Source organism: Carcharhinus amblyrhynchos, chromosome 6 (assembly GCF_965287045.1).
Source record: "Carcharhinus amblyrhynchos chromosome 6, sCarAmb.v2.hapA, whole genome shotgun sequence".
Lineage (NCBI taxonomy): Eukaryota > Metazoa > Chordata > Chondrichthyes > Carcharhiniformes > Carcharhinidae > Carcharhinus > Carcharhinus amblyrhynchos.
The window spans coordinates 50966185-50989583 of record NC_137329.1 but is presented as its reverse complement, the minus strand read 5'-3'; the positions used below and the strand labels follow the sequence as shown (position 1 = coordinate 50989583).

Below are 23399 nucleotides of genomic sequence, written 5' to 3'. Positions count from 1 at the left end.
TGCTCTTCTTCAATGAAACTGTGGTCTCAATTTCACATCTTATTTGAAGGAATGCACCTCTAAAAATACAGCACTCTTTGGGTACTTGAGGGAATGTTATACTAGATCAACAGTCTCCAAATTATGGCCCGCAGGCCTCATCCGGCCTGCAGTGGGCTGCATCCAGATCGGAGTTTGGAAACTGCTGTACTAAATCAAGGTGTCTGCAACCTAAGGCTTCAGCAGCTCATTAAGGACATGTGCTGCTCCCAACCTTGATTGAATGATCTCGTTTAGATTTAATCTAATGATTTGGTGTATTATTTCAGACTTATATTAATAATGTATTTGTGAGAAAGTGTCGTTCAGTCTACAATGTTGTTGTAAAACCCTTCAAAATGTTATTGAAATCCTGACTCTGTCTTGTTTTTCATTATTATTGGCATTTGGGTTGTGGTTCTTAAGATATTACACTTTTTCACTAAATTTAAAAAAGACGTCTCTTCTTGTTAAGATTGTGGACTTCTGAGCTAAATCATGTGCTCAGTTCCTCAACAGAGCTTGAAGCTGTAATTATCTGCCCCACTGTTGAGAGCACTAAAAAATGCAAATGATTCAGAAAAGATTAAAGTACCAAAAGAAAGAAGTTGGAATTTCACAGTAACTTCATTGCATTGTTAATGTAAGCCTTACTTGTGACTAATAAATAAACTTATAAAACTTTAGAGTCATGTGTTTCAAGAGGATCTTACATCTGATAGTGCAAATATATTGCTACAATATTTTACATTGCTCTTCAGCTGTGAACTCTTGCATGGATATGTTGGATACAAGTTCCTTTCAACGGTGGCTTTTAAGGATTTAAGTGGATCAATTTATCCAGTTACAAGTATATACGCTCCTATCTGCTAAATTGGAGTCTAAATGTGATGCAAAAAGATGATCAGCAATCTCATTCCTAATTTTAACTCCAAAAGTTCAACAAATGCATCTGCCTAAAAGAGTTTATTAAAATTCATCTGACTATTAAATTCAGATTCTTAACTTCAGCAGGACTGAGGGAGTGCCACACTGCCTTCAGAAGCCCTGTCCCTTTGACGGCCCAGGTCTGCTTGCTCTTTTGATCTTAAAAGATCTGATGACACTATTTGAAGATGAGCAGGGATTTGTGGTGCCTTGGGAAGTGTTTACCGTGAGCAATTACAATTAAAATAAAAGATTGACTGGACATTTATCTAATTGCTCTTTGTGGGGTCTTGCTGTGCAAAAATTGGCTGCTGTCAATTAGCTTGCAAAACAATACTGATTACACTTAAAAGATAGTTAGGATTGTAGGAGCAGGGGTAGGCAATTTGGCCTCTCGAACCTGCTCTGTCATTCAACGAGGTCATAGCTGATCTTCCACCTCATCACATTGAGGGCTAATTCATTAACAGCGAAGTTCTTTAAGGACATGGAAGATCCCGTATAAGCTGAGATTCATTCCTTCACATCAAATTTCTTTCCGAATTTGCTCCATAACAGCATATAAATGATGGGAGCATTGGACTGGCTTTGTGTTATGGTTGTAATCATTCTTAGTATAATATGTGTATGTATACCAAAATATTGTAATGAACCATTTTCTGCTTACTTTTCTTGGCTCAACTCATCTCAGCTGTTAAATATAAATTTGTATAAGCTTAGCTGCACCCCTGACAGCTGGTTCAACATTGCCAGCAATTTAATACACTGAAAAGATGCTACTTATGCTGGAGGTTCAAAGATGACCTGGGAAGACCACTTTTTTTTTAACTATTCCCTTTTCTGTGTAGTTCTTCTCTGAAAGGCGAACAGTCCCTATGCCATAATTTGGTGGGAGTGCATTTCCTTCTATTTGGAAAAACAGAGTTAATTATCTTGATATTGGTGAACTTGATCAAGCCAAGTTAAGACAAATTGGTACAATTTTGTCTCTGTACTTCTGCAACCGGCAAAATTAAACTGGCCAGTTTGGATAGTCTCATAATAATCACAACATGACTTCTTTCACATTTGCTTAACAGCTAATGTTACAACAAAGCAGTACAAATGATGAATATTTCATCCATCGAGATGTGGATGATGCCACACTTTGTCAAAATGACCAAATACAATCAACATGGAAATAAATTCACAAAGCAGGTCATTGCAGTGTCGAAGACTAAGAAAAAAACTGCACAAGAAGTTTTATGATATGAAGGGGAGTAATGAGATCAGACAAGAATATTGCGTGGCTTTTTTTGTGGAGAAGGAGTGTACTTTCAACTGATGACTTTAACCTGTCTTTTTATTCATCTCATTTTTCACTCCTACTCCACACTGTTTTTCAGAGGTTTTGAAAGGTGCATTATATTTTTAAACTTTATTCTTTCATAGGAAATGGGTTTCATTGGCAGGGCCAGCATTTGTTACCCATTTCAAATTGTCCCTGAGACAGTGTCTTGCTTGGCCATTTCAGAAGGCAGTTACGCGAAAACCACTTTGCTGTGGACCAGAAGTCACATTTAGGCCAGACAGGGTAAGGGCAGCAGATTTCCTTCCCTAAAAGACATTAGTGAACCAAATCCATTGTTATAACAATCAGTGAAAGATTTGGCCACCATCAATGAAACTAATTTTCAATTCCAGCTTTTTATTAATTTAGTTTTTTAATCCTACTAACTGCCATGATGGGATTTGAGGATTATTTCCTGAACAGCATTCACCAGGACCCCTCTATTAGTAGTCCAGTGACATTGCCATTACATCCCCACCCCCGAAAATATAATTAATATTAATTAACATATCATTAATACGTTCTTTGATGATCGATCCTTATTTATATCAGTGTCCCATTTGTTATAATATTCCATTTAAGGGACAGCAACATGCTATCGCTCAAAAGAAAGTGTGTTATGTGGTCCAGTCTCAATTTCACTTTGCCCTAAGAGCAGAACACAGCACACACAGCTCTGCTGCTGATATCTTCAAGCTTTCCAACTTTGTAGAGTTGTTCTTATGTGCCTAATCTAAATGAATGAACGAAAGAGCATTTTAGCAGTCAGAATATGGATCTGAGGAACCCGCCTTTGTTACTGCTGAAAGCCACATGGGATGCTCCACACAGAAGTGGTAAGGAGCGCAAATTAAATTGTAATTCACCAAATGCATGCACATGAGTGTTATGCTGTTAAATTTCCTTTATTTATAACACCACAAAAAATTATTGATTAGAACATTTCCATGTCTTGCTCATTATCTTATTCCTTCCATTCTCATTTGTTTCATGATGATGTTTAAAAAATGTCTAAATCTACTGTGCCAGTGTACAGTAGGTGAATATGTAATTGAAGGATTGTTTAGTTCGGGGGTGGGGGGAACAGCCAGAAAAATTCTCGACAAAGCAGCTACGAAACTGGCAAATCAAGAGATCCTTAAAAGGAGAGTGAAAGGTAAAGAAACATATTCAAGAAAGTCACACCAATGCAGCTGCAGCAGATGCAAGCTGAGGCACAGATCCAGAACCTGGACAGCAGTGAGCACAGACTAAAATCAACAAGCAACATCAGTGAAGCAACAACTTTTCCAGGGTATAAGCATAGATTCCACACTACCAATCCCAGAATTATTCTGGAGCACTGAAGGTGCTCAAAGGACATAGCACTGGGACAAAGAAGTTTTCCAGACATGGTACCGTTTCTGATTTTCACAATAAAAAAACAAAAGTATCAGGCCAGAACAGTGCTGTATGCAGGTGGAGTCATTACTGATGACATAATAGCGAGGCATGAAGTCGATGAGACTTCAACTTCTTACAAAGAGATCTTGCAAGCATTTGAGCCCTATTTCAGAGTGTGCAATAATCCAATTATAGGAAGGGTCAAATTTAACAAGCAAAAGCAAAATCAGCTGAGAGCATGCATTCATTCATCAATGATCTATATAGCCTGGCAGGAATTTATAACTATGAAACAGTGAGGGAGGAATTGATTCTTGATTGAACAGTAATTGGATCTTAAATGAAGTTCTAACAGATCTTTTGCCAATAGGGAAATAATTTAACTGTCATCACAATAGTACAAATTGTGAAACAAACTGAGATCAGAAAACAAAACAGAGTGTTTTTTCATGAAGAAGATGGGGTCCCATGAAAATGAATGAATGAGGCCATTTTGTTGCAGGCCATTAAAGGGAAACCATGCCAAAGCAGAAGCCCAAGAAAATGGAGAAAAGCACATCAACCATCATCTCGAAGTGTTCTCTGTGTGGTGGGAAAACCCTGCACAAGCTGGAAGAAGACCCAGCAGAGTGCCACAGCCATGGTAAAATAAAAAATTTTAAAGTCATCTGCTAATTAAAATACTGATCACCTGAAAAAAAGAAAAAAGTATTAAAGATAAACCACATAAAGAAGTGGAAGACCCATAGAGAAAGGAAGCGCCTTTCCAAAGGGAAGTAAATAAAAACAAAACATAGATTCTGAAGTGTCAAATCTGAAGTGGGTGAACATCCCATAGATTTTAAAGTTAGGCACATGGACAGGATTTTAATCTTATCTGTCAAGGAAAATGGTTTAAGGACATTACATCATAGCTTCATCTATGAAATTACAGGGTTCAGGTACACTGGAAGTCATGGCCAACACATGGCAAAAGTAAAGTATGAAGATAGAGAAATTATTGACATCCAACTTCAAGAATCTGCTTCACTAAACAAGAAGGTATGTTTAAAATCAAAACTAATTCATAAATTTGATGAAGTTGCTGATGATGAGCATTAAGACAATACATTCAAGAATGAATTTCCAAGATTATTTATGGACTTGGGAAAACCCTAAGAGCTAATGCTAAACCAACTTGCCACTTCCCACTGAGGGAAGTCTCTCACCCACTCTTGGATAAAGACAAGAGTGAGATCGAAAATGTTCTAGCAGGAATCAAGAAGGGGTTATTACACCTGTAACTATGCTAACAAAATAAGAATGATCACAGTCCCAAAGCCAAATGGTTCAGTTCGAATCTATATGGATTTAACTAAATAAACCCATGGAGTGTGAGATCCACCTGATTGCCTCAGTAGTGGAGAGTCTTGCCAAATAGCCAAGACAACTCAGCTTACCAAGTTGGATGCAAACAGACTGTTGCCTCTGGACAAAGAATTCCTGATTGTTGACCATTTATAAAACACCATTTGGTTGTTATTGCTTTAATAGATTACCATTTGGAATTGTGTCCACTCTTGAAATTTTCCAGAGAACAATGTATCAAATCCGAGAAAGCATGGAAGGAGTAAACTGCCATTTAGATGATACACTTGTGCACAGCTCCATGAGAGAAAAGCACAACCTAGAGTTAGAGCAGTCCTACCAGGATACAGACATAACATTGAATGAAAAATGTATTCACCTATGATTAGATTTGTAGGTCATATTCCTAAGTCATTGAATGACAGTCAGCCCACAAAAAACAAAGGCGATCAGTGAGTTTCCACAACTCAGGAACATTACTGAGCTTCAGAGATTCTTTGAGATGGTCAACCAAGTTGGCAAGTTCATGCCAAATTTAGCAGAAATCAATGAGCTTTTGAGACAGCTGTTGAGATAGAGTCAACATTTTGCTGGAATGTGGACCAGCAAAAGTTGTTTGAGAAAATAAATATCTTTTAATTTTGTCCTGCACAATGTAACCCAGAACTAATGACAAGGGTAGCAACAGATGCATTGTTTACAGATCTGATTGCAGCATTATTTTAAGTATAGAGAGAGGTAAACGTAGACCAGTTTACTATACATCAAGGTCACTCACAGATATAGAGAAAAGATGTGCTGCAATTGAGAAGAAGCGTTGGCAACAACATGGGCATGCAAGAATTTTTCAGATCAAGCAATAGGATTTCAGTTCAAAATTAAATCAGACCATTAACTACTCGGCACTGTACTAAACATGAAATTAATTGCAAAGCTGCTGCTTAGAAAACAACAGTTCAGATTAATATAAATGATATATGACTCCATAATAGAGCATGTTCAAGGGAATTACCAGAAAACAGCAGATATACTGTTGAAGATATCAGTTGAAGGAAGCAACCCAGAGGATTTATTTTTCAGTGGGGAAGTGGAGTATATTCATTTGGCATGACTCAACACCTACAATCTACTATAAAGATGTTGCAGGAAACCAAACAAGCTCAGTGGCAAGATAACAAATGTGCCTAGATAAGAAAATACAGTCTGAAAGGATGGACAGACTATAGTCATAACAATGCAATACTACAGAGGTACTTAAATTGGAGGATAATCTCTTTTTTTAATGGCAGAATATTCATATCGAGAGCCCTTCAGCTTCATATCATTTAAAGACCATCAAGGTCACTTAAGAATAGCAAAATGACAAACAAGAACCCAGCAATCCTGTGCTCGTTGGGCATCACTCGTTCCATGGAAGAAATGGCTTCTAATTGTCTTATGTGTACAGTGAACACCCAAAAGCATAAAGAAACACAATCACTTTCTATTTTTCCATCAAGGCCATGGGAGCCCCTCAGGATTGTTAACTTGATACTAAAGGCAAGATGTTCCTTATTGTCATTGATTGTTGCTCAAGGTGGATTGAAGTAAACAGGTTGCACAGCATGAAGGCGGAAGCAGTCATTCAATTACTGAAGGGCGCTTATGCAACACATTGTCGTGTCAAACAATGGTGTGTAATTTGCTCATGAATTATTCCAAAATTTTGCAAAGGAATACAGCTGAATTCACACCATCAACTCCCCTCAATTTCCTCAAACTAATCGAGAAGCTGAGAGAAGTGCACGGACCATCAAACGCTTAATGAGGAAGAATGAAGATCTTAATTTGGCTCTTCTGAATTATCGGACCACACCACTACAAAATGGTTTCTCACCAACAGAGTTGTTAATGGGAAGGAAATTGAGAATACAACTTCCAGTTCTGCAATAGAAACTAAAACCTAATATTACCTCAAATGACCACGAGAGGAGAAAACAGTGTGAGGAAGAACAAAGAAACAAACAGACTTCAGGCACAGAGCACAAGACTTATCAGTACTCAAGCCCAGGGAGAGATTGTGGATATGAGATCAACAGATAGAAGGTAGAATAATTGATAGGGCTCCACCACTGCAAGAATATAGGATTGGGATGGGTCAGGAAACTATAAGGAGAAACTGCATCGCCTTAATAACTTTGAAATGAAAGTGAATGGAATCTGCGGCATGCTACTCAGCTTCTGAGAGAGTTAAAGAAAATGAAACAAGATAAAGCTCTACAGCTACCCTGGAGAAGGACACTCATACCAACAGAGAGTTCAGAATGTTCTTGACCTCAGAGAGAGATCAGGACAAAATCAATGTGCTTCACTGACTAACCATATGAAACCTGAGACTTTGTGGGGTTGGGGGAGGGGGTAGGGGTGGGGCTCGGGGGAGGTGTGGTGGAGATGTAGGAGGATGTACATAAATGGGATAAAACCTTGGGAGGAGGTATAAAGTAAAGGACGAACATCAGAAGTACATGATGCTGCTGTAATAATAATATAGCATCATGGCCTGAATTACTCGCGTGGCTGGGTTTCCCTTCCCGCCATTAGAGGAATTGATGAGGAACATATCCTGCCAACTTGGACTGCCCTGCATCCATTTCAGGCTTGAATGAGCATCAGTTGGCTGCAGGCGAGGCTTCTTCCCCTCACTCAACAGGAAGTCCCATCTTCGAGTGCTATTGGCCATTCTCAATGGCCTGCAGCTCTCTCATCCTTGCAGTGACGTGACCTGCAATGGACAGCAGAGGAAGTTCAGGAAGATGCTTGAACTAAGTTCAGAGTCCACACAGAAAGGTAAGTTTGAGAGTAGCAAAGGGCTGGGGGGAGGGAGGTGGGGGGTGTCACAGAATGGTGATCTGGCTGTTGGCAGAGAGGTCATGGGGGGGAGGTCCAGTGCCACTGGACCTTAAAAGGGTCGGGGGGGGGATAAAGTCAGAAGGGGGCCTCTGATGGTAGCAGCATGCCCTTCCTGCCTGACTACTAAGCCCGTTCATTTCTGGCTTCCCCCATAGCAGATAAATCCTCCTGCCAGCCTAATAATTGAGCTTGAGTGGTAAATGGCCCTTCAGTGACCAATAATTGCTCATGTGAGGGCCTGAATTGGGCAAGGCTGGGCATCTCATCCAAGACCTTGCCAGCCCAAGCGTAAAATCCCTGAAAGGTCAGGGCTGACAGGAATCCAGAGGGAAACCCATTCCTTCAATTTCATGCTCCCCCTCCCACCTAAAATATATGCCTGCAGGGAAGCATTTCAGGCCCACTTCTGCAACCCAGGAGAATGCAGAAGTTCTTACTTTGTGCAAAGGTCCCTATATGTATAGTAACTGCAAATAAACAGTACTTGTTTAAGCAAAATAGTCTCAGGTAGTTTACTTTAGGAAAATACAGAAGCCCGGAAGAATCTCACCTAGATTTTGATCATGCAACTAAACTCATTTAACTTGCCTATCTCTGAGCAGCCTCATTGGGCCTGACTTTACCATCCAGTTGCACTCGTTTTATGGTGTGAAGACTTGGCAAAGTTGGGCGTGAGGCGTGTAGTGCGATCCATGCCCATGTCTGCGTTGGTTCCCCCTTTAGCAAGACCCAAAAATGGACATGATTGGGACCATGCCCAAAACTGGCGGGACAGCAATTTAAATGTATTGGCATAGGCAAATCCGGAATCGGCGCGAAACAGACATATTCCATAAAAGTCCGATTCGGATGCTCCATCAGTGAGAGTTAAGTGAAGAGCGACGTGCGTAGCATCTGACGGCTCTCTGCTGCTCGTGGGTGTCTTTTTGTTGCAACCATTTTCTTCCTCAGGTCCGTGGTGGCCCTGCGAGTGTGTCTGGGCGGACGTGGAGGGCTGTTTCTCTGCAGGGTTTCCGATATCCGACTTGTAGCATGGACCCCGGTCTCAGCACTAACCTCGGGTGTTACAGTGCTGCTGGATCCGAGCGGTGTCAGCCCTTGTCCAGCTGAAGGATGTGCACAAAGCCCTTGCAAATTGCACTGCTGCAGCCTCTCAACTTTTCAAGGAGCTGTGATTTTGGAGACCATGCTGCTGGGGGAATTGGAGGGGCTCTGATTTTGGGGAGCATGTGGCTGGGGGAATTGGGGGGTATGGACAATGATTGTTGATGTGCAGGGACAAGCAGCGTTCCTTAATCTCTACGTGTGTTCCTCTGTTCCACTCCATCTCCAACCTCCCCCACCAACATGCCCCCATCCCCGCCCCCTCCCTCCCCACCATCCCACCACCCACCCCCTTCAGAGTGGTGAGATGCCTTTGCAGTGCAACTAATCGACCTCGCTGTTTTTTTTCGATGCTGCTGGAGTTGAGGTGGAGGAGCTGGAGGAAGAATTGCAGGCACAGGAGGCCCAGGCCTTACCACTTGCAGGAGTACAGGGAAACGACCACCAGAAGCAGGAGGTGGCTGCCATTCACCCAGAGGCAGTGTACAGGAGAAGGAGGGAGCAGAGACCCCAGCAGTTCCATGCATGAGTGTCATTTGCACAGATGTTGGACACCGTGTCCGGCTCCAAAAGGAGACGATACAACACCTGTGCAAACTGTTGCAGGATCTGGCACCGAAGGGCAGGGGAGCAGGGCACTCATTCTCGGTGGGTGTCAAATTGACAACCACTCTGAACTTTTATGCGACTGGCTCCTTCCAGATCCCTAGTGCAGATGTTGTGGCATTTCCCAGTCAGCTGAGCACAGCTGTGTCAAGCAGGTCATGGAAGCCCTGTGTGCCTAGATAGGGCAGTACATCAACTTTAACTTGGTCCAGGCCCATCAGGAAGCCCAGGCTGCAGGATTCACAGCCATTGCGGGAATGCCTAATGTACAGGGCGCCATCAACTGCAAGGCCCCCCTACAGATTCCACAAAAATTCATCAACAGAAAGGTGTTTCACTCCCTGAATGTTCAACTCATGTGTGACCATAATATGTACATGCGCAAGACACTCAGGCAGCATGTCCAGCAGCTTCATTGTCAGGAGCTCTGACATGTGGAGGCATTTGAGGAGGAGCCCGCTTCGGACATAACTGATGACATCTGTATGGAGGCCTGTGACTGAGACAGATACCCATTATAATGAGATGCATATAGAGTCATAGAGGTTTACAGTATGAAAACAGGTCCTTCGGCCCAACTTGTTCATGCCGCCCTCTTTTTTTAAAAACCCTAAGCTAATCCCAGTTGCCCGCATTTGGCTCATATTCCTCTATTCCCATCGTACCCATGTAACTGTCTAAATGCTTTTTAAAAGACAAAATTGTACCCGCCTCTACTACTACCTCTGGCAGTTTGTTCCAGACACTCACTACCCTCTGTGTGAAAAAATTGCCCCTCTGGACACTTTTGTATCTCTCCCCTCTCACCTTAAACCTATGCTCTCTATTTTTAGACTCCCCTGTCTTTGGGGAAAGATAGTGACTATCTACCTTGTCTATGCCCCTCATTATTTTATAGATCTCTACAAGGTCATCTCTCAGCCTCCTATGTTCCAGAGAGAAAAGTCCCAGTCTATTCAGCCTGTCCTTATAACTCAATCCATCATGTCCCAGTAGCATCTTAGTAAATCTTTTCTGTACTCTTTCTAGTTTAATAATATCCTTTCTATAATAGGGGGACTTGCATATCTTTGGACTGGGAGGAAACTGGAGCTCTCAGAGGAAGCCCATGCAAACACAGGGAGAAAGTGCAAACTCCACACAGACAGTGAACCAAGGCTGGAATTGAACCCAGGTCCCTGGAGTTGTGAGGCAGCAGTGCTAACCACTTTGCCACAATGCCACCTGCTTTGGCAAATAAAGATGGTTATACAGGAGAAAATTCTAATGGTGTGTTTTGCTGCTCAGGGCAATTACATATCTTAGGAGATAAATTCAGGTGAAAAACATTTTGAGTATTCATCTATATCCACTTTTTCAAAGCTCGTCCACGAATGTATCAATCCTAAAACTCTTATCCTTGTGTTCAAATTCTTCCATGGCTTCTCTCCTGCTGATCTTGTACACTTCTCCAGCCCTGCAGCAGTCCAAGAACTCTACATTCCTCCAACTCTGACCTCTGATCATAGCCCACCACCTACTTAGGCCTTAATCTCGGGAATGCCTTTCACAAACCTCCTCTATCACTTCTTCTCTCTTCCTTTAAGACGCTACTTACATTTTACCTTTGATCAAGTGTTGGGCGACTGGGCAGCATGGACAAGTTGGGCCAAAGGGCCTGTTTCCATGCTATAAACCTCTATGACCTCTCTTGTCTCATTCTTTGGCTCAGTAGCATATTTTAGTCTGATGACACCAATGCAAAGTCTCTTGGGACATTTTATTATATTAAAAACACTGTAGATGTACAAGTTGTTGATATGTTGCACATTTGTAATTACCTTTTTAAGGCTTATTTCCTGCAGCAACAGTTCAAAGCCTTCTCAGTACAATAACCAATAAACCTTTTGGTGGCATCCATAAACCTCTCACCAGACACACAATTCTCGGGACCTTTGGCTGGTATTCTTGCCTCAGTTTCTCTGAACTTCATTTTAGACTGGACCGTGACCTTAGGATAGGTGAACAGATTGATGAACATTATGGTTTAAAATTGTTTTCTAGTCCAGTTACCACATCAGAAATAACAACAGATACAACAATCTGCTGCAATTTTCCTCATATATTCTGTACAAATTCCTACATGAAAATTCTGCTGTTGTGATCATTCCATTTATATTGTCCAATAACTATAAAAGTTATGAAAGACAACCCAGGTAGACTTAGCTGGTCTTTTAAAAACTTGTTGACACCTGTAAGAATTTCTGTTTGGCAAACTATTTATTCACAGTGACAGTGTTCCTTTAAGGCTGATGATGAGAAGCATGAATTTTCCACGGATATCTATTCCCAAGATCTATTTCAACTGGTAACAAGGCCGATATCATTAAACAAACAGAAAATAAACAGTCTGTTCTTTCTTAAGCAACAGAATTGTACTAGGAGCAGAGCCAGTGAAGACGGTGTTCTTCCCAATGACTTTTCTCTTCTGAAAGCCCTATGGTTGCAGAGGACAAAGGTTTCTTGCAGCTCTGTCAAAGCCCTTTCCACTAACCCTCTGCACTGTCAACAGATGACCTTAAGCATTCACTGATGGCAGTTCAAGAGATGTTTACCCGAACAGGAGAACAGCCCAACTGGTGTGAATGACAATACTATTCATAGCTGAGTCAAACAGCTTGCAGGGCATGTATACATGTCAAGGTGCAAGATCACCATAAACATATTTCTGCATTGGAATCATCAAAATGATCATTTACATTTCTCAGTGCAGTGAAAAATCTTGGATTTGAAAAGTGTCCCCAGCAATTGTAATTTACTTCCTCAAAAGAGCTCTTGATGTCATTCTACCAAATACTTTCATACCGGTACTCCTTTTCAACAAACTGAACCAAGTTTCTGATTTAATTTAAATCATTGAAACCATGGCAAACCTTTCAGAAAATAATTCAGTTTTGTGCTTCGATTGTAATCAGCCAACACACTCTCAAGTTGTTACGACTGTTAAGTTTTAAGCAGGGTTTGTGATTTCTTGCCAGTCTCCCTCTGCACTGTATGAAGTGCAACACAATGCTGTTGCTTTGTTCTGGGAGACAATCTAATTATGATTTACTAATTGACTGGTTATTGGCAGAACTATTTACTCATTATATAATGGAAGATCCTTTGACTTGCAAATTATTATGGGAAGCATGTTCCATCACAATCTTATTTTGCTTTTAACAACAGAATTATTGGAGGAACTCTCCACAGCAATTCCGAAAAATCAGGCTTTTTGCAGTCCCTGGAGATTTAAGAAATTGTTTGTGCCACTGATTAAACTCAAGGAGTATGGTAAGTGAGAACACAAAAAATGTATTGTAATAAATTGCTTTTATTGATATTAAAAACAAAGTACAATGATCGTGAATCTCATCTTTCTCTAGAGACTAGTGTTGGTTGAGTGCACATGTTAAATATATGACATTATATTAGTTAACAGGAGAGTACACCTTAACTGTATCTGCTAAAACATTTTTTAAAAAAGTAAAAAGCTTTATTTAACTAATGCAATTGCGGGTGTTTCCCTTCATACTGGCTGATGCAAACATTTGATAAAAGACTATTACTTAAGTGATGTAATTTGGAGCTCATTTTCTTTTAATAAAAACTGAAGCTTTCCATTTTTGACGAAGCAATGGTGAATATAACGTGAAGTCACTCAAACCAGAAGTGAATCACAAAACCAATAGGAAACATAAGATGTTAACATAACGTGGGTCAAAAAAATGAGAGATGAGCTGTAACCAAGTAATTGCACTTGATTATATCATGGCTGACAGCAGTGAGCATGGGTACACAGTTTCCAAAAAAAAGGCCTGAGGTTCTCTGGCTGAATCAAGGTACCTCACAGAGGCTTCCAATACCAAATAACACTCATATTGAGAGAGAGAAGAGAGAGAAAAAAAACTTTTTCTTTTCATTTTTTGGTACAAAGCATCTACGAAAGCTTTACTAGTACAAAATTAGACAAAATAGTATCTGTCTTTGCAGTTGCTCATCAGTGCTAAGTACATTATTTGGACCAATTTTCATATATATTTTACATAAAATAAATAATGCCTTTACGCAGTGCCATTACTTTTAATAGCTTGGCGGCTCAACACTGCAAGATATAGCTCAGACTAATTCCAAAAAGGATCTGACCCTGGACAGTAAGTATATGAGTTCAAGTATGTTTTCAAAGCAAAGCAAGTAACTACTATGAATAAGAAATAAAGTTAGTTGAAAAACATAGGAAAAAAATTACAACACTGCTGTTTCCCTTTGATTTTTGTCTCTTTTTTTGTGCCTTTTGTCTTCTCCTTGCCTATCTTGCACCGCCAAAACCAAGCTAATTTTTTTTTAAAAAGACACGTTTCCTAAAACGGAAAAGTTCATTTCAAGTTCTGTTTGATGTTCGTGCATTTATCGAATCCCAATTCTTCGAGTCAGCTCTTTTGCTTCTTTTAAAGCAAGTTAGCACCGTAATACAAGTGTGTGGCCACACTTATCGTTCATCAGAAATAGTGCCGTTGAAAGAAAAGTAATAATTAAAAAAATCTTGACGCAATCTGTGGCAATGCGAGACTGCACACACCACTGTCTTTAGTCCCTCACAGGTTCACCTAATCTCATCTTGTTTAAAAAAAGGTGCAGGATCTGGATGACACTAGGTATTCCACAAAGTGTTGATATCCCTTCTTGTACAGGTGCAGAACAAGCGAGGACACATTATCTGGAATGCATTGCATGACATTTGTATGTGAAATATATTGTAGTCTGCAGCGCGACCACTTTGGCCCAAACACCTCAGACACCACGACTTCTTTTGCCCACCAGGTATCGCTTGTACCAGGCCGCTTGAGTATCATTGCACTTCTCTGCTGGCTGATGTTAGGGGAAGGGAATGGGAGTGGGTTGGATCGGGGGATGGTGGGGGGGGGGGGGTCGGGGGGAGAAGGAGGGCAGGGAAGGAGGTCAAGTAGGGGGGAGGTGGAGAAAAATTCAGTTGGAATGCCACAGAAATGACGTCGTGTACAAAGCTATAATCCCCGTCTTTTATCTCAAGAAATGTGCAAAATTTTCTTTATCATTCTTGACTGAAGTATTTCTTTGATGGCGCTCGGACTTGGAGGGGCGGCTTGACAGGGAGAGTCAGAAGTGGCTTGTGCGTTTTGACATACTGTAAGGTCTGGACTTCCTCAGCTTGCCTCCTGAGCCTTTGGGCTATGAAACTTGAAGGAATGCCTCTTCGCAGCCGCTGGGCAGACCTCTTGTGCCAGAAGTCATATTTGGAATACTTGGTAACCATAGGCTTCCTAAAGCTTTCCTGCAATTGAAAACAAACAGCGTTAGAGACAATGCCATGTGCATTTTGTAACAGTATCAAAAGGCTATCTGATGTTCTGAAAGCTCAGATAACTGATAACCAACATGTTCTTATTGTTGACTGGCTTAGCACTGCTGGTCTCTGAACAAACATTAAATAAGAACTACTCTTTAACCAGTAAACATAGTATTAAATTAGATTGGAAGGTTTTATTTTTTCCTTTCTGGACATTATGGTATTTTTTTAAAAGTCTAGATATATACCTCTGAAAGAACCAAAAAGAACATGTTGCTAGAGATTGACAGTTATGGGGCAGGGGGCTGGGTCAAAGTTGAGGTGATGGCCCAATCATTCCAATTCCCTTCCTAACCTATGTAAAGTTTAAGTGCCAGGCCGATAACAGCGCGCCTCAGGTTTTCTGTTCTTAAACTATCAGATGCAAAAGTAAATAGCCTGTGAGGTATGAGGTATTCTTCTTTTTATTCATTCATGATAGTCAAGTCTTATTTATTAATGATATAAAAGTTTGGGAAACAAGCAGAATGGTTGGCAATAAAGTGAGAAAGCATGAAGATGAGATTGAAATTATTACTATCACTCAACTAGCCCCATAAATACGGTGGCCAATCCTCTAGTAGGCCAGATATCCTGTGGCAAGTTGATCCACTTCCTGACTCCCCAGAACCTTTCCACCATCTACAAGGTACAAATCAAGAGTATGATTGAATACTCTCCATTTGCCTGGATGAGTGCAGGTCGACCAACACTCAAGAAGCCCAAAACCATTCAAAACAAACTTGAATCAACACCCCCGTCCAGGACCTTAAATATTCATTCCCTCCACCACTGGCGCACAGTGGCAGCAGTGTGTGTACTGTCTGCAACACTGAAGCAACTTATCCAAGTTTCTTTGACAGCACCTCACAAACCAGTGACTACTGAGAAGGACAGGAGCAACAAGCATACACCAGGTTCCCTTCCCTATTACTCTCCATACTGCCTTGGAACTATATTACTTTCCTTCACTGTCATTGGGTCAACTTTCTGGAATGCCCTCCCTAGTAGCACTGTGGGAGTACCTTTACTACAGTGGTTTAAGGTGACTATTCAACACCATCTTTGTAAAGGCATTAGGCACAGATAATAAAAGCTGGCCTTGCCAGTGAAGCCCTCACCATATGAATGAACATGTCAATGAAAAAAATGAGTAGATGAGCATAAAAGTAGGCTGGCTGGGTCAAATAACCTTTGTTATCAAATCGACAGCCTTGATCTTGCTTTAAGCAAGACCTAAAAGACAGCCATGTCACTGATAATAGCTTGGTGTTCTAGACAGCAAGTAGCAGACTGTGATAGCATTTTGGGGAACATCCGTGAAAGGTTCTTCATTTTAAATGAAATAATCTCTTTAGTCTTGGGTCCACTTAATGGTGGCAAGATTGAGGGCAAGACTTAAATCAATATCACAGATGTTGAAAAGAAAATGATAATACTTTCAAGGGGAAACCAGTTTACATAATTTTTCATACTACAAAATTCTTCCAAGAAATGCATAGTTCACAGCTGGAATTAGTGTAATTGTGTTGAAAATGTTCTAGACACAATGAAAGAAAGCAGGTTCTTGATGTATGTGTTCAATATTATGAAGGGTGTTGATTGAATAAATAAGGAGAATCTGTTACCACTGACAAAAAGTATTGGTAATGAGAGCACATAGATTTAAGGTAATTGATGCAAATTTATTTTTAAAAAGTAATTTGTTGGTCAATCTGGAGTGCACTGCTTTGAAAAGGTGATGGAATCAGGTCTAATAATTACTTTCAAAAGTGATTTGGATATATGCTCAAAAAGTAAAGATTTTCAGGGCTATGGGGGGAGAGCAGGGGACTAATAGCAATTCCAAAGAACTGGCACTCACAAGGTCTCCTTCTGAACTGTAAGAGAAGAATATCATAAACTCATGTGCCATCAACAGCACTATACTAAGGTTCAACAGGTTTATTTGGAATCACAAGCTTTTGGAGCTCTGCCCCTTCATCAGGTGAAGGAACAGCAGTCCAAAAGTTTGTGATTCCAAATAAATCTGTTGGGATTTTAATCTTGTGTTGTGAAACTTCTTACTGTGCCCACCCCAGTCCAATGCCGGTATCTCCACCTCATGACTATACAAAGGCATTAAGAGTAAAAAGTAAAGATTATTAAGCCTATTGTTGTCCATGGTCACACAAGTTTCAGATTTTGTAAGAAAAACTAGCTAATTATGATTAATAGACATCATTTTTTAAAAATCAGTTAATAATAGGAAAGAAGGGAGAACTGAGGTGTGCTCTACAATTTGCAAAGCAATAGAAGGGAAAAGAAAATTATCTAAAGCAGAATTTGCTCCCACGAATTTGCTCACACATGTGGGAGTCTATAATGAACTATGCTGGCCGTTGTTGATAGGGAGTACCCAAGTGGATGAAACCAGAATTTTTGTAAATGTTATGTTTGGGGACGAAGTGGAAAATGACAGGAACCATATTTACTTCCTGTCTGAGAGCAGACAGCAAGCCTACGTAACTAGTTTACTCGCTAACGGGCCACAAAAAACCTGCATAGTGGTAAAAAGTTGTGGTGAGGAAATGACTTTAAAAAAATCATGTTGCTGATGAAAGCAGCAAAGAAACAGCCGCGTACCTTATTTGCTGATGGTAAAAGGTTAAAAGGTGTTCCAGAGAGATCGCGCTCTTTCTTGACAGGTTTTGCACAGTAGAGTTCTAGAAGGCCCAGATCACAGCTGCGAAAGCAACATTCTTCTACTATTCCTCTGTTCTGTCTTCGGCTATTGGATCGTCCAGTTGCTCTACCTGAAAGAGAGGAGAGAATTCTTAATTTGTTTTCCTGCTTCAGCATAGACAATTCTAGTTAACATTGATTTTAATGCTGAAGAACAAATTTATGGATGTTGCCAAAAAAAAAAAGAGGCCACTTGACCTTGCCAACACAGCAAAAAAAGCACGCAATGGAACAGAGGGGTCCAATGAACTATATGGCATTAACTGTAGGATCTGAGTAAAAGATAACTTTGGTTTAGGTAATGGACAATCACCTTTTATGTCAGTTTGCTATGAACCCTGTGCTCATGTTAACTTTTGCAGTGGCTTCAGAACTGCAGACAGTGATTATCCTTTTGGGAATCACACTGATGATTGCATTCCTTTTCCTCAGGTTGGTGCAGATAGCATCACTTTCTGCTGTAGGTGCACGCAGAAAAAACACTTAAACCACATTGTTATGAAACAGCCACATTTCCGTGCAAAAGTTTTATCTTTCTCTTAAGAAAGGCCCCTCTTCACATTGTTATTTTCATCTTAACTGTACGTTCCTTCACTTGTGAAGATCTCCAGATGATCAGCAAGATAAACAAGAATAGAGGCATGTTGACACAAGACATAACTGTGCTATCATCGGTAACCAAAGTCCTACAAATTGGGGAATTTGTTAAAATCTGGCTGAATCACATTTGTCTTAAAATGAGGCCAATTGGCCAATCTGTTTGTACAGGCAAGTGCTGAAGACCAAAACATAGTGTTTGGGGACTTTTGTATTAAAACTGTCACATGCAAAAGCAAAATAAATTATTTATTCTCCACTCTCCCCTGACCCTGCAACCAATTCCTTTCTTCTGCAGACTAAGTTCCAAAAGCCTAGATCATTAAAAATGTCTTTAAATGAAAGATGGAATGCTGCAGCAGAATTACTTTAATCAGAAGAATGTGGAAATAAACAAGCACTCCATTGTGACTATCAGCAGAATGGTTTAGCTTTGTGTCCTTGTCAGAGAGAGAGAGAGAACACGTGAGAAAATGTGCTTATTCAGCACAACTGCAGGCTTGGAAATCAGTTTTTCCAAAACCCGAGTTTATGATACTAGCCACCTGTCTGCTAATTGTTCCTTTTCTCTATTAAAATAAAAGTCTGTAATCAACAAAAAGGAACCTTTTAATATTTTCGTCATGCACTAAACAAGTCAGATGTTTATGGGAAATATCACATTTTGTTCATAGTTTCCTCAGTGATTGGCTTCAAAGAGTAACAATGTAATTGAAGCTATTAATTCCTAGTTGAGGAAGTATGAAGACCATAATAAAAATGAAGGTATATTTTTGTCATTGACTCAAACTAAAGAAAGATCAGTTGTTCAAGTGTTTGAAGTACAGCAATTTTTTTTTTAATACAGCAGCCTAATTTACTGGGTGGATTCTTTTTTTGGGCATGCAAGAGTTTGTACATTTGTTTCCAGTTTTGCTGAAAGGCAAATTAACTTTCACTGAAATGGCACCTCTGAAAGATTGATTTGGAAAGTTAGGAATCACAGTTTTTCTGGGCCCAGTGAGTGCCACAGCCTCTTCTCATATCCATAATTTAAACAGAGAAATGATGTATATTTCATTGAGAATTTGTAAAACCATTTGAAAATCCTTACCTTACAGTACAAGTTCAAATGACAGAATTGTATTGAATCCAAGCTGGATTTCATGTTTGGGAACAAGGAATAGACCATTCAACCCCCTCAAAACTTCCTGCCATCAAATTAGGTCATGGATGAACTCCCATTTACCTGCCTTTTATCAGAATCCTTACTCCATAAAAATCTAACAATTTCAGTTTTGGAATTTCCAATGGCAGTCTGGAGGTCAAATGCATCATCTTTGTTTTATTTTGAAACTTTATAAGTTTCAATATAATCCTGAATTCTGCATCAATTCACATATTCATTCTTTCGGTTTTGCAGAACCTTAAACATTCGTACATGTGACATAAATTCACTAGAGTTAAGAGTGCATTGTCTTTCAGGAAGTCATTATCAAATGACACAGTTACATGGTCAAGGTGCAGAATGCCTATAGGTTTAAGGAGTTTAATTTAGGAGAACCTTAAAATAAAAATCAGACATGTCTGGTCTTGAAATGGGCCCTTAAGATTGGCAAACACCACAAGACTTCAGAAGAGTAATTGGAGCCACAGGCACTTATAACGGAGAATTAAATTAGTGGACTCCTCCCCTATCATGCAAAAAGTAATTATCAAATAACACAAAAGGGTAATAAGAACAGATAAAAGCTTTTAGTGTCAGGGAATAAAGCAATCAGACTTAGAAAGTCTTCACATATCAATACATTTCTTTAACTTCCTGATTTGTTTTTATAAAAGTGAATAACTTACTAAAGTAAAATCCTCTTTCACCGCAGACAAACTGTAGAGTGTCCACCAGCTCACCACCACATAGTGTTTCAGCTGCAGTCACTCCATCTATAATGTACATTGTGAAAGCGATGGAAATGAACAGCAGTTGCCGGCATGGGGACATTTTTCTGTCCTGGGAAGGAAAAAGAAAATTTGATCAGCAAAGTTGCTGATTCACAATCAGCTTGAGATCCTGAATCATAGCTTCCCCAAATCACCTTATCATGTGTTACCTTATTTTGACAAGACTATATAATATGCCTCTTATAAAATCTTGTTATGAGCTAAGGAGTGCAAATCCCCATTTGCTCCAACTAAAAATCTCAAAGCATAACTTTGATTTGTAAAATGGTCATGATCAGTGCTGGTCCAAACAGTGTTAAAAAAATGTCCTTACACTGACTCAGAGTTCAGATAGTATCCTTGTAACATGAGCAGAATGGGAAATATGCAGTCCAGTATCGAGCCCAGCCAACATTAGCGTGTTGTCTACAAGCTTTGATAACATCAATTTGGTCTGCTACACCATGAGAGAATGAAAACTGATTGCAATAGACATTTTCTAGTTCGGAAACATGCGTTATCTGTTCAGAACAGGTTGATGTTAACTCTTGAAATGATATAGTTTTTTTTGAAATAAAAACACCCATCAGCTGTTGTAAGGACTCGTGTGTAGGGCTACTGCTGACAGTCTAAGCCAATTCTGTTGATCAGCAATTAAGCTGATTTTGAAGCTAGTAACCCACGGTTACAAGCATAAAAAATGCAATCTGGGGCACTGTCCACGGTACCCAGCCCATGGTGTTGTATAATGCAGCCACTTTACATTGGAGATATTTTGCAATACCAAACCCCATAGCAATAATAGTTCTGTTATGTGTGTGTGTTGTGGGGGGTGGGGTGGGGGAGGCATGGTTGACGGTGGGATGCAGTTATACAGTTTAGGAGTTTATATCAATAACTGCACAAGCAACAAGCTAAATATTCTGGGCCACAAATTGCCTAAATTCAAGATTAATCTGGGAGATTCAATTCAATTTTCTTGACCTTTGAATAAATATTCCTCCCTCCTCCAAAAAAACGCTTGCCTGGAGTAACATTAATTAGTAAACAGAAAACTTTTCTTCTGAATTAGGCAGAATATTACAAATATTAAATGTTTAGTTAATACATTGAGTAACAAACATATTAAAAAGGAAAAGGTTCCACACTCGGTTGGAATCCAGTGTTAGGCACTGGTTCCATCAAATATAGTTTTTATATACGCGTCATTTGCTTGTACTATTTTCTGCTTACACACCTTAGAAAAATGTACGCCAGTGTCCTTAAAGCTTTTCACTCATTAACTTAAAAAACAGGTTGCGAACACTAATAAGCCCCTCACTAATTGTATTTGCTCTTTCAGATTTTTCTTTATAAATTTTGCTCTGAAAATCCCATTCACAATGCCTCAACAGCTCCACGCATCAGACACACACGCTTGAGCAATGTATGTCATTCATAGAACTGTAAGGTTGTTTCTTCCTTAATCCATAAAGACCGATTTTCTTGGCAAGAAAAATAGGACAGTGCATAAAAACGCACTTACACTGTTTCAATTATTTTGTAAGTTATTTTTTAAAAAAAGGCATTGTCTCAAGGCTAAAGTAGACCGTTGTTTTGTTTTAACTGATATGATTATAATGATGCATCAGAAATCTGCTTCCTCGGGCTTACAGGATATTACAGTAAAGTCAAATCAGGCAGCCCAGCGGCACACACGCAGAATACTAACGCTACCCAGTGGAACACGCTGGGAAACTCATCCCAGTCCAGGCTACAAACAGCAAACATGGTGCAAAACAAGAAATGAGGGCATCAAATTACTTCTCCGTTCACAGTCCCGGGGCTAACATTATTCTCAATGCACTTCACGCACACACACACAACCTTTGTGTCTTTTTTTCTCTGGGTAAATAAATTACTGAAACACCTTTGAAAGCTGCTGCTAACGTGTGTGTAGGAGAGAGGGAACAATAGTCGAAGGAGCCGGCTGAATGTTGTCTGCATAACTTTTTCGCCCAGCCGGTTTTACTGTGCAAAAAGTGCAAAAAATTTACTTCTGTCAATGATACGAGAAGTGCAAAACAAGTCATTAAAAAAATATATATATACAAGTGTGAGTTTGCACAGTTCTTCTCTTTGGCAGTGCCTATCACCCTCAAAAAAATAACTTGCTCAACAATGAAAGTGTTTCTGAAATACTTGCAACTAAGCACATCGGGATTTTTTTTGAAAGGTGAGATTGTCTTTTCTTCGCCCCCCTCCCCCCGCAAGATTTTAAATCGATCTTTGCCTCATTCCTTGTTACCTTAACGGAGTTGTCGCTGCAGGCTGAGTCTGCACAGGTCGGGCAGAAAGCTGGGCATTTGGGTTCCATTGTGCGGCGATGTTGAGACGGAGGGGCGCGTTTCTCAGCTGAAGTTCCTTTAAACGCTGCTCCAGAGTTCAGGAGACAGACAGAAGAGAGCTCCCGCGCTGTTTATATAGCCGCGGCGTGAGCCGCCAGCACGCACGCTGCGAGAGGCCACCGCCGCTATAGCAGCACTTGGCAAAACGTGCACAGGCAGTCCAGGATTTGGCTTCTTCCAAGAAGCTGTAACAAATCGCCTTATTTTGTGTGTTGAGAAAAATAAATATCGATGCAATTTATTTCAGCGAATGCTTTATCTCGGTTTGTCGTGAAATGTGTTTTATTTGTGGGGTGGGGGGTCGCAATTTCTTTTCACTTGTGCATTTTCAGAGTTTGACGTGGGTCAGAGCTGGCATGCTAATCATTAGGAGCCACCATGCTATTGGGGATAAAAATTAAAACTTCGGCGCTGGACAACATTCCTGGCCCGAGATACTGTTTAAATAAGATCCCAATCCATCACTTTTGTTTAATTGTTACTCATTGATACTTTTTATCACGTTGACAGCGTTTGACAAGGTTACTAAACTTTTGCCAATTATGAAAGGGGCAGGGGTAGAATGGAGTTGGAACAGGTGTTGGGATTGTGGGCATAAGTTTTGGGCGTTCTGCTATTGATGAGATATTTTGATAACTGATGATTATTCGTCTTGAAGTAAGTTAGCCAACAGACTTATTTCAGGGAAAGATTTCTTTTGACAGAAAACAACTGAATTTAGGCCTTGACATTGATTCCTCAAAGAATGAGAAGGATCAGACCGGAATGATGATGGTTAAAGATTTAA

General features: G+C 40.1%; 1 protein-coding gene across 1 annotated transcript; it reads right to left on the bottom strand.

Moving 5' to 3' along the window:
• Nucleotides 1-12938: 12938 nt before the first annotated feature.
• On the bottom strand, nucleotides 12939-22645 carry LOC145343916 (insulin-like growth factor 2). Its single transcript, XM_080190447.1, has 4 exons — nucleotides 22513-22645; nucleotides 20142-20295; nucleotides 17613-17782; nucleotides 12939-14933 (listed from the first exon to the last, which is right to left on the bottom strand). Exons 1-4 carry the CDS (start codon nucleotides 22579-22581, stop codon nucleotides 14694-14696), a joined length of 633 nt encoding a protein of 210 aa, XP_080046573.1. The 5' UTR covers nucleotides 22582-22645; the 3' UTR covers nucleotides 12939-14693.
• Between the last annotated feature and the right edge of the window lie 754 nt (nucleotides 22646-23399).

Bases quoted from the DNA above. Each gene is read 5' to 3' on its own strand.
- LOC145343916 (XM_080190447.1), bottom strand. From the start codon at position 22,581: ATGGAACCCAAATGCCCAGCTTTCTGCCCGACCTGTGCAGACTCAGCC. The intron at 20,296-22,512 runs GTAACAAGGAAT...TTTCCTTCCCAG, and splicing joins GCAGCGACAACTCCGTTAAG to GACAGAAAAATGTCCCCATG. The intron at 14,934-17,612 runs GTACGCGGCTGT...TTTCAATTGCAG, and splicing joins TTTTACCATCAGCAAATAAG to GAAAGCTTTAGGAAGCCTAT.